The sequence below is a fragment of the Sturnira hondurensis genome, unplaced genomic scaffold (genome assembly GCF_014824575.4).
Source record: "Sturnira hondurensis isolate 20B ecotype Veracruz unplaced genomic scaffold, ASM1482457v3 Scaffold0015262, whole genome shotgun sequence".
Lineage (NCBI taxonomy): Eukaryota > Metazoa > Chordata > Mammalia > Chiroptera > Phyllostomidae > Sturnira > Sturnira hondurensis.
In genome coordinates this window covers 94,604-110,394 of record NW_028087893.1, presented here as the reverse complement: position 1 = coordinate 110,394, position 15,791 = coordinate 94,604, and the positions used below count along the sequence as shown (strand labels likewise).

General features: G+C 41.8%; 1 protein-coding gene across 1 annotated transcript in view; it reads left to right on the top strand.

Annotated features, from left to right (window-relative positions):
• The window catches only part of ADAMTS19 (ADAM metallopeptidase with thrombospondin type 1 motif 19), a 218,639-nt gene that overhangs the window by 123,470 nt on the left and 79,378 nt on the right, over window positions 1-15,791 (top strand). Inside the window, exon 11 of the mRNA XM_037064401.1 lies at window positions 14,145-14,246. Within this exon, the coding sequence (XP_036920296.1) occupies window positions 14,145-14,246 (102 nt within the window). The remainder of the gene's footprint in view (window positions 1-14,144; window positions 14,247-15,791) is intronic.

Below are 15,791 nucleotides of genomic sequence, written 5' to 3'. Positions count from 1 at the left end.
GGGGGTTGAGCAAAACGCCCTTCTTAAGCATGTAAGAATTTCAGCTCTATTTACCCTTCTTCCTTTCTCTCTTCCTGCTGCCAATCCCATCTCTTCCCAGTACACACACACACACACACACACATACACACTTTCTATTTCAGGTAGTCACACTTAGAGTGCATTGGTAACCATATTTCTTCTAAGCTTCTATGATTGCTTCAAAGGACTTTGGCTTTGCTGAAGATAATGTTCATTGGTAACCATATTTCTTCTAAGCTTCTATGATTGCTTCAAAGGACTTTGGCTTTGCTGAAGATAATGTTCTGGTGGGTGCTGTTAGCCTACTTACAATTCATTATAAGGAAAAGAATATGTGACATCATGATGTGCCTTCTTGACAAAGGAGTTGCTAACTTGTGTGTTCTCTTGATTTTCTGAGCTAGTGTGTAAGTTTCACCAGGGCAGAGGATGCTTCCTCAGCCTCTGGCCCCACGGCTGGCCCAGGATAGGCCCTCAGTGAACATTGAAGCCCACACGTGAAAGCACGTGTAGGACGTAATGCCCTTCCAGCAAGGGTGACGCTCAGGAAAAACCAGTGCAGGTGAGCAACTGCAACCTGGCACCTGTGGGTCCCCACATGGTGGAGTCCTGGACCCGTGGAGCAGTGGCCAGGTGGGCTCTGTGTGGTCCGTCTCTGAGACCTCTTTGTTCCCTTCTCCTTGTCTGCTTGTTCACCCTGCTTTCTGCTCTGGGCCTTTAGGTAATCAGGAAGTGGATGCCACGTTCCTTCATAAATCTTTGTGGTAAAAAAAGTGTCTTGAGGTGCACAGGGTTGGCATTGGCGGTAGACACGTCCACATGCCGACATTCTCATTGTGTTGGACAAAGAGTGTGTGGTTCCCACCGGACTGTGTGGTAGACTGCTTCGGTTCACGCAGTGTGCGGAGTTGCTCGGGCTCAGAAAACATCCACATTCATACAGCACTCACAGGGCAAGGAAAACTCAGCAGATGGCCGATAACAAAGATGATTTTGATGCATTTTAGATTATTTTTGTAAACATTTGAAGAACATTTTTAGAAATTATTTTTTATGATATACTAGGGTTAGTAAAACTTTACTGGTGCTATTCTACAATATTTTGAATTCTATATCACAGTGTATAAATCATTTATATTCATGGTCTATTTTGATTCTTACAACAATCATAGGCCACAGTTATTCAATTCTGTTTTACAGACCAACAAGTTGAGGCCTATAGAAGTTAAATGACGCATTAAGTTCTTTTCCCTGTTAAGAGAGATGGTAGATGCAAGTCCGAACAGTAGAGTACGCTGTGAGCACTGTGCCCACTGCCTCTCATGGTACTTAAACTCTTTTCCGTGTTGCCTTTTGATAGAAAACCCTTACCTCATTCCCTGTGTTTACACTGAATTCATTTTACCTGTGATAGCATCTACACCATCAGGACGAAATTACACCTTAATTGATTTATTTTCCTAGGCTTTCACTTTTTTATATAATTATTTCTCATGGACCTACTGCCACAGATTTTTTCATCTCTGAAAATATAACTGTTTTTATGCAATTTCAAATTTAAGTGTCTCCGTATTCTAAAATGGTGCCTTGTTTTAAATAAACTAAGCATTTTGCAAACAAAATGAAGTTTTAGGTGTCGAGAAATGTTTTCTTCTTTTCCCCGCCATCCAATTATATGTATGCAAATGTTTTATTTATAAAATCAGTCCTTCTTTCCTAGTTCTATCTGTGTGTAATCTTTATCAAAGACATTTTTTAAAAATGATGCCTCGAAGGATTAGGCTGCTGTGGACAGCGAAGGAAAAGCAAAGCCTCAGGGTCAGTTGGAGGTGTCTGGCTGGAGAGGCGTGAGGCCTGGGCTCTCACAGCGGTTCCCCCTCTTGTTAGGTGTTTGCCTCAGTCAACGCGCTTTTTCTCTCTAAGCCGCACTCTCTAGAGAATGGGAAGTGGGACTGCATTAACTTGTGGAGTCTCTTAGGACTGCAAGGTTGGACTTCCATGATTCCAAAATCTCATTCTGTACTGCCCTTGAAAATTGCCAGTCTGATCCCAAATGACTGCGGCATGCGGCCCAGGAACCAGGTGGATGGGGAGATGGATGGATAGAGCCCCTGAAGAGGTGATTCACGGACCGGGTCTCTGATTTGACAAGCGGTTATTGAGTTCCAATCCCTTTCCAGACAGTGCTCTATGCCCTGGACAGCAGGAAACAAAGACGCCTTCACGGATCCTGCATTTTAGCTGGGGAAGCAGACAATAAGCAGATACATGTAATGTGTCAGTTGGCGATAAGTATCTTGGCAAAGTAGAAACTCGGGTGAGGTGGGTAGGGAATACAATCTGGGTGAGAGGGTAGGAATGGTGCTATATAAACAGGCTTATCTGAAAGGCTTCCTGTAGGAGGTGACATTTGTTTAGAGATTTAAAGGAGTGTGGTAGCAAGCCATGCATTTATCTTGGGAGGAATATAGCAAGAAGAACTGGAAAGCAAAATACCCTGGAATGGAGGTTTGGCCATGTTTTAATTTTAAGATGCCTATTAGACATCTGAGTAGATGTAGGTTGGTCCAAGATAGACGTCTTCGGGAGGCATAACTTCAAAACCTCAGGGGAAATTGTTTGTGAGTGTAGATGGTCGGATAGCTCTGCTTGTTGAGGCGCATACACGCACACGCAAGAGGACGCACATGGAATTGTCACATCTACCAGTCTGCCATGCAGATTTGACTCAGAACAAATCTCCTAGAAGGGGGTGTCCGTTCTTTTTTACCACCATGCCCCTAGCCCCTGAAAGAGTGTTCAACAAATGTTTGTTAAATGAACAAATGAATGGGCTGAACGATGGCCCAGGGAGCTGACCTTTTCACCCATCTCAGTCGTTGATTCCGCGGCACAGGCGTGTCCCGCTCCACTGTGCTCCCCCCCACCGCGCTCCGTGGGCTTGTGGCAACCTCTGCAGCACAAGTCCGTCAGCGCCATTTCTCCCATAGGCTCAGAAGGCGTTTAGCATTTTTTTGTACTGAAGCATTCTTAATTAAGGTATTTCCAATACATCATGTTTCAGGCATAATGCCATTTACACACTAAATGGACCGGCTATATTGCGATGCTTGCTTTTTTGCAGTGGTCTGAGCTGAATCCACAATGTAGTCAGGGTGTGCCTTTACATGACACATCGAGATAACATGAAGATAACCTTCTAAAATATTAATTTAACCAAATTAATTTATTAACTAAATGTAGTAATGCATAACTCAATAAAATATTAATGTATGACTAAGCAAAAAACCAAGCATAAGGGCAGATAACTTAGGTTTCATAGCTTATACATGAGTCAGTCAGTCGGCCGTATCACCCTTCTCTCTCCCATCAGTTACAAATAACTTCCAAGCTGCATGGACTGTGGATTCATAGCATCTGTTCAACAATGTGCGTCTCTGGTGGAATGCTAGAGGCAATCAGTGGTCTGTAGTCCTTGTGTTAGATATTGTTCTTCCGCACTTGTAAACATTGACACACAAGCGTTAGAGACTCCATCATTACTTACATGCTAATCTAAGGATAACTTTACCCTAAGATATAGGAGTAAATAAAAATGCTTGCGAAACACCCTGACTCCAGCCATAATGTCTCACTCTTCTGCATTAACATGGGAACTTCTTGAATGTCCTGGTTCCTGTGTCCTGGTGCCTCCAGGCCGTCTGGCATTTTGTGGCTGAGCCAGCTCCAACAGCCCCAGGTTATTTATTTAAGAGCTGCCTGTAACAGCCCAGCTGAGAACACAGAGGTATGGGCACTTCCCTGGGATCAGCAGGAAGTGACCACACGAGAGTTCCATTTTTTGAGTGATAAGGATGGGCGCTAAAAAATGGAAGACATCCTGGAGACGTGAGGCTCCGCCTTTGCTGTGGGGCCAGGCACTCTGTGACTTGCCTATATGTCGTGGTGTGTAGAAACCTTCCTAGTGTTCTTGAGCCATACTGCGACTTCAAAAAGTTACATAGAAAGTTCCAGTCTTACATTTCTCTTGCGTCGCCTTGTTACATCAAAGTACGCAGGACCGCCACAACCTCTTGTCGAACAGGCTGGCGGTGAATTGAGGTGTGCCGTGAAGACTCCTGGAACACTGAGTCTCGGTGATCTGGCACCATGGCATTCCAGAGGCAGCGGGAATTTGGACTTTAAAAGGTTAAACATGACATTGCGTTGATGGGTAGTTGTTGGTCGGGCAACCAAAACAGCATCATTAATCAATCATGTTCTTGAGATTGGCAAAGTTGCAAATGTATAAAGTGCTTCTTTCTTATCAGATCTATGAAGTAATGGTGGGTAAAAGCTGCCAGGAATGGGTCCTGACTGTTTGGCTGTCTAATCAAAGCTTCATCTTAGCCTTTGAGTCTCAATGCTAGTGGGTGAGTGCATGAGTTTGATGGCAGCTTGTTTGACTGGGTAATCTAGCTGTTTCACCTCTTTCCTCGGGACTCATTTTTCCATGACTTCTTACCGACATGGGCTTTTATTTGTAATGTCTCTATCTTTATAAATGGCCTGTGTTCATTTTTGCCCATTTTTTGATTTTCTGTTTTTCTTGCTGGTTTGCAGTTCTTTCTATATTTTAGGTGAGAATTCCTAGAATTCCCAGGTATTTCTATAGTCAGGGTGTGTTATTCACATGTTAACTTTGTATACAGTGTTCTTTGTCTTTTAATTTGAGGTGGTAAATCCATCAAATTTTCTTATTAAGAATGTTCTGCTTTTGTTTTGTATCCCATCTTATACAAATTCTTCCCTGCTCTGGGATTAAATTTTTATATGGTACATTCATTTTCTTTTAGCTTAAATATTTTTTAGCACTAGAGACATTCTCAATTTTTAAAAGATAACTTTTTATTATCTATACCGACTTTAATTGCATTGCAATAAGATGGAGTCACCAATATGATGCTAGTTCTTTAAAATTTGTTGAAGTTTCGTGTTTAATGTAACACATGATAAATTTTAGTGATTGTTCTCTGTGTACTTGAAAGAATGTGTGTATGTTCTTTAAAGTTCACTATCTGTCACAAGACCTTAGAAAAAGCACATTAATGTTGTTATTCAAAATATCCTTTTTTATTATTATTTTGGTTTGATTGATCTATCAGTAAGTGACAAATGTGTTAAAATATCAACCCTATTTTTTATTTTTGTTGCTTTCCACTTTCAGATTATCTTCATTTTTCAATTATAGTTGACATACATTATTACATTAGTTTCAGGTGTACAGCCCAGTGATTAGACATTCTATAACTTGTTAAGTGATCATCCTGATAAATCTCCCACCCATGTGACACCGTACAGAGTCACGAGAATATTATTGTCTCTGTTCCCTATGTTGCGCTTTGTGTCCCCAGGGCTGTTCTGACACAACTGATTTGTACACCTTCCCAACCTCTCTGTCTCGTATCTGGCAACTGTCAAATGTAATTTGTCTCTACAAGTCTGTTTCTGTTCTGCTTGTTTATTTGTTCGTTTGGTTTTTGTTTTTTGTTTTGTAGATTCAGTTGTTTATAGATATGTACTTATTGCCATTTAATTGTTCATATTTATAAATATTTTTCTTCCTCTTCTTGGAGAAGACCTTTTAACGTTTCTTGTAATACTGGTTTTGTGATGATGAACTTCAGCTTTTTCTTGTCTGGAAAGGTCTTCATCCCTCCTTTGATTCTAAATGAGCTTTGCTGGGTAGGGTCGTCTTGGTCGCAGGTCCTGGCTTTTTATCATTCTGAATATTTCTTGCCAGTTCCTCTCCACCCTGCAAAGTTTCCGTTGAGAAATCAGCTGACAGTTTATGGGAGCTCCCTTGTAGGTAATTCACTGCTTTTCTCTTGTTGCTTTTAAACTTCTCTCTTTGTCTTTAACCTTTTGCATTCTAATGATGGTATACCTTGGTGTGGGCCTCTTAGAGATCATCTTGTTTGGGACCCTCTGTGCTTCCTGGGCTTTTATGTCTATTTCCTTTTCCAAGTTAAAGGCATTTTCTGTCATTGTTTTTTTCAAGGAAGTGTTCAATTCCCTGCTCTCTCTCTTCTCCTTCCAGCACCCCCGTGATTCAGATGTTGGTGTACTTAAAGTTGTCCCAAAGGCTCCTTATACAATCCTTGTTTTTTTAAGATTCTGTTTTCCTTTTTACTGTTCTGATTGGGTGTTTTTCCTTTCTTATATTCCAAATTGCTGATTTGATTCTCTGCTTCATCTACTCTATTTCTGATTCCCTGTAAATTATTCTTCATTTGAGTCACTGTATCCTTCATTTCTGACTGGTCCTTTTTTATGCTGTTGAGGTTCTCACTCATTTCCTTGAGCATCCTTAGAACCAGCAGTTTGAATTCTGCATCTAGTGGATTGTTAGTCCCCATTTTGTGTAGTTCTCTTTCTGGAGTTGTGTTCTATTCCTTCATTTGGACATGTTTCTTGTCTCCTCATTTTGGCAGCCTCCTTGTGTTTGTTTCTGTATTAGTAGAACCGCTACATCTGCCAGGCCTGACAGAGTGACCTAATGTAGGAGGTGTCCTGTAGAGCCCAATGGCATCCCTGTCACCCAAGTTGTGTACTTAAGGTGCACCTACCATGTGGGCCGTGTACACCCTCCTCTTATAGTTGGGGCTTGTTTGCTGCTGGCACACCAGTGGGAGGGATTTACCCCCAGAGCAGTTAACTGCCAGGACTGACCGTAACCACTGACCGTAAACCTCTGATCACCATGGAGGATCAGCTGGACAAGGACCCACCCCACAGAGCTGGACTTACTTCAGAGGAGCTCTAGTACCCACTAAGTCTACCCCTTGAGTGTGTCACTTGTAGAGATGCCTGGGTGGTACTTTGACGTGGTCTGAAGCTGTTCATTGGGTGCACTGGCACTGGGGTTTCCCGGCAGGAGCAGGCCAAGGTTGGCAGCCCCTTGTTCTGCCTGGGCCACCCAGCATGACCTACAAAGCGATCTAGATGGCTGCTACTTGTGCTGAGCTTGGAGGTGCCCAGGTGAGGCCAAGCTGCAAATCCAGGCAGGCTGCTCCTAGTGCTGGGCCTGAGAGCACCTAATGAGAGTACAGAGCACTCTGAAGCCAAATGCTGCTTGTTTGATATATTTTTAAGGAAAACCTAAAACATGAACCTAGACGGGTCTTTCTTATGAAAAAGCCACTGGAGACAAACTGGGTGGGCCTGAAAGGTGGGTGGAGCAGAGCCTCAGGTGAATCACCAGGGTAGGCACACAGTGTGAGCCAGGTTGATGGAGTCTCAGGTGAGGTACTTGCCTACCTGTCTGCTGGCTCTGTGAGGGGAGGGCTCATCAAAGAAACAGTGGCCTCTGCTAGCACTTCTGTCTGGAAGAAATCTGACCCACCCCCCCGCCAGATCTTGTCACAATGCTGGACAATTCAGTTCCTCCCAGTATGTCCCTGGTGCCTTTCAAGCTGCTGTCCCACTGTCGGAGCTCACAGGCAGTGAGTTGGAGTGAGTCCATGTGTGGGCCCTTTAAGAGGAACTTTCTGGGGTTCCAGCAGCCCTCAGCCTCCCTCTACCTCATTCCCTGTTGGTTTCTACAGCCAGAAGTTTTGCTAACTTCTCTTCTTGGCACTAGAACCCTAAAATGAACCCCTTACTCCTTGGGGGGGGACTTCTGCAGCCGACGTATCCCTCCCAATTTTTATCTGCCCCATGTGGGTTTGGGGCCAGCCTGTGCTGCATCACCGCCACCCCTGCCAATCTCAGTGTGGCTTTTCCTTTAGTTCCCTAGTTGTAGGACTTCCATCCAGCTGGATTTCAGGTGGTTCTAAATGATGGTTGTCCTGTAGTTTAGTCATTTTGATGTGGTTGCAAGAGGAGGCAAGAGCTGCACCGACTACACCACCGTCTTGCCCAGAAGTATCCCTGCTCTATTGATTTCTGAATTTCTTCCTGCAGCTCTTGTCAGTTTCATCTTATATATGTTGAGTTACATAATAAGGTGTGTGTCCATTTAAGTTTTTTCTTTTGCTTGATTTGTTTTTCCTTTTTTTGTTTTTTAATGATTTGTGCCTTAACACATTTTGTCTGGAATTAAAAACACTATCCTAGCTAATATTTTCCATACCTATGCTTTCAAAGTTTCTAGGTATTAATGTAAAGGTAGATATTGACATAGATAAACACATATGTCTACTAGCGAAAAGCAATTGCGTGATTTTATATTTATTTAAACCAAATTATAGTTCTTACTATTTTCATCAGGAAATTTCACATTTTTACACTTATTGAAATTAATCCATAGGACTAATTGTCAACCTAGTTTATGTTTGTGTTTTATTTATGTGCTCTATTTTTCCCTTTTCTACTTTCGGTTGGAGAAACAAAATTTTCTCTGCATTCAAAATTCATATATTCTTTATATGTTTTGTGTATGTCAGTAATGCGTTCTTTTTTCTTGCTCAATAGTATTCACCTCGTAGATAGACTATTTTGTTTATCAATTCACCTCTAAGTGGACATCTGGGATTCAGCTGTTGTGCATGAGACCACTCTGAACAACTGCGCATGACTATTTGTGTAGATTGGTTCTGCAATATTAATACATCAACATAGTACATATTACAGGATTGTTTTCTTATAAGCCGTGGCCTAGGAACTAGCTGCCTGCTTCTGTAAGTGAAGTTTTACTGGAAAGTGTCACCCTCATCTGTCCACGTGTTCTCTTTGTCTGCCTTCAGGCGACAATGGCAATGTTGAGTAGTCACAACAGATCCATGTGGCCGCAAGCCTGAAGTGTGTACTCTGTGGCTCCGCACAGATTTTTCGCTGATCTCTGCTGCAAATACTCTGGATTCTGCTTTATTCCTCCAGAGAGTTGGGGTGGGTTTTTGGTTTTATGTTTCCAGAGCCAACTAAGTTTGCCAGACTCTACTGGAACCTTTATCTCACCTGCCGTGTAAAACTGCTCGTGTCTTGGATGAGTTAACTCTTCCCTGATCTCAGCTATTTGCAGTGTGTCCAATGCCTGTATGGGGTGGGTGCCAGCTGTGGCCTCAGGCTTCTCTAACTCTTTTGGGGGGGGGATTGTCCTTTCAGGTTTTGTCAGCTTTGCCCACCCCGTTTTCCGTGTTCACGGTTCTTTTAGCCTTCCAATGTCATGCCATGACCCTAAGCCAGTGTTAGGTCAAAGCTGCAAAGGTGAGCTCAGTTTGTGCCAATCTTTCAGCTCCCTAAAAAATTTGCCCACCTTTTTTCATTCTCCAGAACCACCGGGAAGTTGCTTTTTATATCCTGTCCTCAGTTTATGATTGTTACATACAGAAGAGTTGGTCCTCTGAGAATTTACTCCCTCGTTTACTTCCCCAGAAGGAGAAACTTTTATCTTTAGTCCTCACCTGAGCATATGTTTATGGATTTGGGGGAGAGGAGAGGAGAGGGGAGGGGAGAACAGGACATTGCTGTGAGAGAGAAACATCAATCAGTTACCTCTCGCGCACACCCTGACCAAGGAGTGAACCCACAGCCTAGATACGTGCCCTGACCAGGAATTGAACCTGCAGACTTTTTGTTGTACAGGACAACGCTCCAACCAACTAAGCCACTTGGCCAGGGCAGAATCTTTTTATCTTATATCCTTTATACTAAGGAATTCTGGATCATTTTTCTTTCAAATAATTTAAACGGTTTCTTCCCAATTCTCATTCTTTTCTTTGGGGCTTCCTTAACTAGGTAGTGACAGTTTGCCTCTCTCTAAATTTCCTCTCACTCCCCAACTTTCTATAACACTTTCCGATGTGTTCTAAGGAAGAGTCCTTGCAGCGTGTTAGCCCCTTTGTTTGCTAGGCGTAGACTAGTTTTCTTCCCACATCTATTAACTTCCGCCACTCACAGTCTCGAAGTGCGTGGAGTTGTGCGGTGAAAGGGAAGACATAAATTTATTTAACTACTAGTGGCCAGATCTTCTCCATTAAGGGGTAAAGTTTGGAGATGTGAATGAGCTGGATTTCTGTTGTCATTATATTAAGAAGAAGGTTTATAAGAATGGCTAAAACCCAATTATTGCTGCTTTATTTAGTCAATGCTTATTCAGATTTATCCTCATTTATATCAATCTCTTTGCTCTGCACTGTTTTTTGGCTCCTTCCTATCAGATCATGTTTCCCCTCGAAGCACATCATTTTGAAACCCTTTTGGACAAGTCTGTGGGTGACAGGCCCTCAGGTTTGTTTCCATGAGTCTCTATTTAACCTTTAGTCTTGAATAAAACTTTAGCTAAGTTTAAGAGTCTAGAAGGACATTTATTTTTTCTCTTGACATTTTGAATGTTATGTATTCACTTCCTTATGTTTTTTCCAAGACATCATCTTTGTCATTTTCCTAATCTTAAAAAAAAACTTTCAACATTTCCCTGTTTTTGATGATGTTTGCTGTAGATTTTTATAAATGTCCGTTAATTACAAAAACACTTCCTTCAGTGGCTAGTTTGCTGAGATTTTTTTTAAATGAATGTTTTGGTGGCTTGAATTGTATCATGTTTTGAATTGTATCACATGTTTTGTATCCAGACCTATAAGAATTACAGATTTTGAAGTTAGTAATGCGCTTGATCACATTAATCAAATCTCTAATATTACAGTATTCAAGGAAAAAGCCAACTTATTGCTGGATTCAGTCTGTTAAAACTTGTTTAGTGTATTCATGAGACCCACTGCCTAGCTACTGCTTTGTTTAGCATATTTAACTCTAAGTTATTACTGAGGTAGACCACTATTTTTTCTTTCTGTTACAATCCCTGTCTTGTTAGGGTATCATAAAGTGTGTCTAGAAGTGTCCCTCTTTTTCTGTTCTCTAGAGAGTCTCTGTAAATTGAAAACAAAGTTCTTGAAAGAGTGTTCGTTGTTGGACCAGGTGCAGGAAGATTTTTAACAATCAGTTTTAACTATCTTGCGGTTACAAAACAGTTCCGCTTCTGTGTTGCTTCTTGGGACCATGTTAGAAAGTTTTAGTCCGTTTTTAAAAACATTATTCCATTTTATATAAGTTGTCAAGTTTATTGTCATAAAGTTTATAACCTTCTGATTTCTGTGTAAACTTTACATTACCTGTAATTATGCCTTCATGTTTTACTACTAATAGTGTTTATTTTGCCTTCTCATTTTTTCTTACTAATTTTCAATTTTATTAGTATTCACAGGGAACTAGATTTCAGCTTTTTGTTATTTCTTTTTATTCTTTTTTTCCCTATTTTTAAAATCTCTCTTTCTTCCTCTTTTTCATTCTAAATGATACTTAGCTGTTTTGTGATGGAAAAGACTGGTTTTGAAAATATCATCCCATACTGAATTACATTTGCAATCAAATGTGTAAGTTATTGAAATTGTATTTTGGAGGAAAATATATAGAAGAACAAAGAGTTTCACGTTCAAGATTTCGCTGTTGCTTCCATGTACATGCACTTAAGTTTTTTAACACAAATTTCAGAGCATCTTACTGGGCTATTTGCTGCAAAGAAACACATGAGTACACAGGTTTCTTTGAAGATAAATTTTGGGATCGTTATCCATGAACTTAAATCTCCCATTTAAATTACTTTATTTTTAAAAATATAGTATTGTCATGTAAACATTTAAAAGCCTACTTGAGATAAACATTTAATTTCATATTACATTGAAAAAAAGAGATATTGCACTACTTTGGTCCACTTGCTTGGCAATGCTGAGTTGTGCATTTCTGTTCCGGATTCCTACACAAAGCATTTTAAGTCTGAAAGTTGTTTTCTTAATTGACATATTAAGTGGCTTCAGCAATGAAGTTGAAGAAATTCAACTCCGACTCCTGTAACATATGGAATGTGTGGTTCTAACAAAATGCCCATCCCTGCTCCTCATTCTCTTATGAAAAGGGCTCGGGGTCACGCGGTTCTAGGAGCACACACCCGGGAGGTTCCCCTGAAGGTACACATGACCCACGCCACTTCTTCAGCATTTTCCTGCTTTCGTTTAGACAGTCTGGTTTGAACTTCTGGATCTGAGTTATTTTCAGGAGTGTGGCTGTGGCTTCCTCACCACAGACCCCTAGACCTGCAGCAGCAAACAGGGAAGAGACCACCTCTGGGAGGCTTGTCCTGTGGGACTGTGCTGACCTTGAACCTCAGCCAAGAGAGCTTCTCAGCGCCTGGCCCGGAAGTCCATGAAAGCACCTGCTGTTTGAACAGCAGACGACAGTGGGGGGCAGAATGCAGACCACCAGCAGTGCGCACCAGGCCCATGGGTCCCAGCGCCGCAGCGCCAAAGGCTGGCTTTTTACTTCACTGTGTGTTGATCGACTAACCAACTTGATGAAAATAATTCATGTTTTCACACAAGCAACCTTTATGGAGTACAAGTAAAGTAACGTCCTTCCTTGGCAGAAAACTCAGTGTTTGACCCCATGATTGTAAAACATCCTTACCAGAATGGTCTTAGCAGGAAAAATAAGTAAATAAATAGTTGCAGGAATTAAAATTCTCAGGTGAGAGATCTGTTAATTCCAATAGAAATGTGTCCACGAAAGTAAATTAAACAGTTAACCTCTCTGTTTTTAAGAGTCTAAAATATTGTATAGGAGCAACTAGATTCAGGGATTTAAAAAAAATAAGTTCTTGGATGCAGTCTTCATAAATGATAAATGCATAGAAAAGTTACAAAATAAGCTCATACCCTAAATATAGTAAGATACACTTGTATGAAGTATTTTGAAGCAGAAAATGACCTGTCATAGCAGGGAATACAACATAAATAAAATATGCCCCACTCTTGCACAGACAGTTGGATTTTTAAGAGCCTACAAACATCTCAGAAACCTAAATATTTAAACAGGAGCAATGGGGAAATAATATTTTGGGAGTTGTGACAAATTCATTGTTAGCATTGCAACAGACCTGTTTAACACATTCGCTTAGAGATACCTTTTCCAAAGTATTTCATAGATTTGAGTCACGTCAGTCTGAACTTTGCCGTGGCTTCTAGTCTGTTTTGAACACCACCGCCCGAGTAGAGCTCCTGAAATAGCCATTTTATCTCACCAACCTGCCGGTTGGCTGCTGGGGGCTTCTTTCTCACTCCAGATACAGAGACCCCAGTCCTTCCTGGCACTCGACCCTGGGTTCTCCCACCTTTGAAACCCTGGTCAGGACTCCCTTGCCTTCCACACAGCCACTTACTTCTTCTGCTTCCACGGGCCTGTTTGCTTGCACCCTCTCCCCCAAATATCTGACAGGTGGCAACACAGTTACATGCACTGTAGATTTCTTTCATCCCCTTTAAATGTTCCTCATGGGTTTCACATGTCTATGCAATTTGCAGAAAATATCCTCGTGTCTAAAAACGTCAACCATCTTAGAGAAAGAGAAAGCCCTAAAGAGCGTGCCAGCTGTGGCCGTGGATGTCCATGCCCCTGGGCGGCCACAACGCTGCCTGTGCCTCGGGTTTTTGAGTATCTTGCCCCGCCCCCCGTTTCCTTGGGGGGTCCCCTCCTTCACTGTTTCTGTGTCTCTGCTGCTTTATCCCAGTATTTTTTTATCCCTTCCAAGTTTTCCCGAGAAAAATTTCCTTGTATCCTGGAGGTCTAGAACTCATCCCTTCTGAGGTAAATGACCCCCAGGGAGGCTGTGCACTGGGTCACGGGCGAAGGCTGTACAATGAGAGCTAGTCGCTGTGGCCTTTGGGTGTAAAGTAGGGCTCAGTGGGGACAGGCTCTAGGCCGGGGACAATCAGTCTGTGCTACGGACACCTTGCCCCACCTCCTCCGACCTGCTTCGTGGAATGATTTTTACACGATCCACAAAAATAAATAATGATTTTTAGTCCATGCTTTTTCTGCTGTAGCTACTTAACGTTGCTCAGTCACCTGTGTTTCATTAAAAGACACTTCAAAATATTTAAACCTATTAAACAGATTTCTGGTTTTGTGTATCCATCTTCTCAGCACTATATATAAGCCATGTACTATTCCCAGTTCAACATTAAAGGTCCCTAACACCTATTTTTTTTTCAGATAATTTCTGTTCTATTGAAATGACTTTCTCAAACATTATTGACTTAGCCTCAAAAAATGGGATTCATTCCCCTTATTAGTTATGATGCCCTTGTTTTCAGCATGTGATTTGCACAGGCTTGTGGTGCAAGGTGGAAGGTGAGAAGGATTGCAGGACCAAACTCGACCCCCCGATGGACGGGACCGACTGCGACACTGGAAAGGTAGGTCGCTCGTGGGGCTGGAGGTGATCAGGATGTCGAGTGCGACTTCGGAAACTTGCAGTGCCTCCTGCTGGCCACACCTGTGTCCATCTCAACACTAGCGGAATACTTCCAGTATGTATAAAATTTTCGGCATTTTATCTCTGATATTTTTATTGTTGTTGAATGTGAGAATGTTGAGGGTCAGATATATGTATTACCTTGACAACATAAGGATTCATATTTTTTTTATTATTTGAATCAAACATGAGTAAAATAATCACAAAACTGTAGAATACATAAGGAAACTTCTCAGAACTGATAAAGACTTGCAGGTGTAAAATATGGTCTCAGGAGAGCCACTGAGTATCATTTTTCCTTGTCATTTCAACCACCAAAAATAAAGTATTCTGAGTAACATTTGGGAGATTAGTAAATATTTGGCCGTATAAGTTGTTTAACATGTTTTATAAGGCTATAGGAATTTATTAGTATGTATTTCCAATAATTGCTATTGATAATTTAATCTTTTGAAGACAACAAAGGAGGTAGATTCCACATAAACGTATAGTTGTGGTAAATTTAATCAAAAGATTAAATAGCTTCAATAGCTTCCGTAGTTTAAGAATGTTTGTTCTACGAAGGGAAAGTGGAGTGGTGATCACTTTATTCTGGATGAAAGACCAGAACCCTTGCCTCTGAAGAACGTGGATTCTTACCACATTTGAAACGAAACAGCAGCATAAAGATTACTTGGGGTGGACACCCCGTGGGAAAAAAAAGTGCCACTTTAAAAACATATTAATTTGAAAAATCGACAGAGTGGAAATCTAGCAATTCTACTTCCAGAACTTTGTCCTAAGGAAATACTTACACATGTGTGCCGAGACAGGCATGCACACGGGTGTGTGTGTACATACGCATGCGCGCGCGCACCCAGGGTGGTTATGTAAATGCAGGTTGCGATGGTGAGAGATGGGGAGCCGCAGGCACATTCCTTGGCGGAAGAGCCGCCGCGGGGCAGGGATTGGGAGGGCGGAGGGGTCTGCAAGGACAGGTGGGGGGACCTGGAAGGGTCAGAATAGCCGGTGCTTAAGGGTACCATTTGAGAGTTAAGAAAAAACAACGTGTATCCAGATGCGAATGCACATTACAAAGTGTCTAAGTGTAGATGTCTGTGAAATGGCTTGGAAGGAGAAACTCCAGATACCAGCAGTCGGCTCCCCGAGGGAGCTGGAACTGAGGGATGGGAGTAGAGGGACAGGAGGTGAGGGTGGGCGCGGCTTTAATCCAGGCGTTTCTGGACTGTTGGCTTTAAGTCTCTACTCATTTACTGCTTCTATGATTTCTTTAATTGGAAACAGGAAAAAATGTACCAACCGTTAAGTCCAAAATATCTTTTAAAAGAACTAGAAACGTCGTACCACTGGATACACCCAATAGGAAAACAGCTCCTGAGAAGGAAGCTTCCGGGCGGTACCTGTCCGTTGCCCACACGTGGCGCCAAAGGTTTTCTCGGAGCTTACACAGAGTCAGAATTTGGATTTGTTTCATTTTTTTAATTCT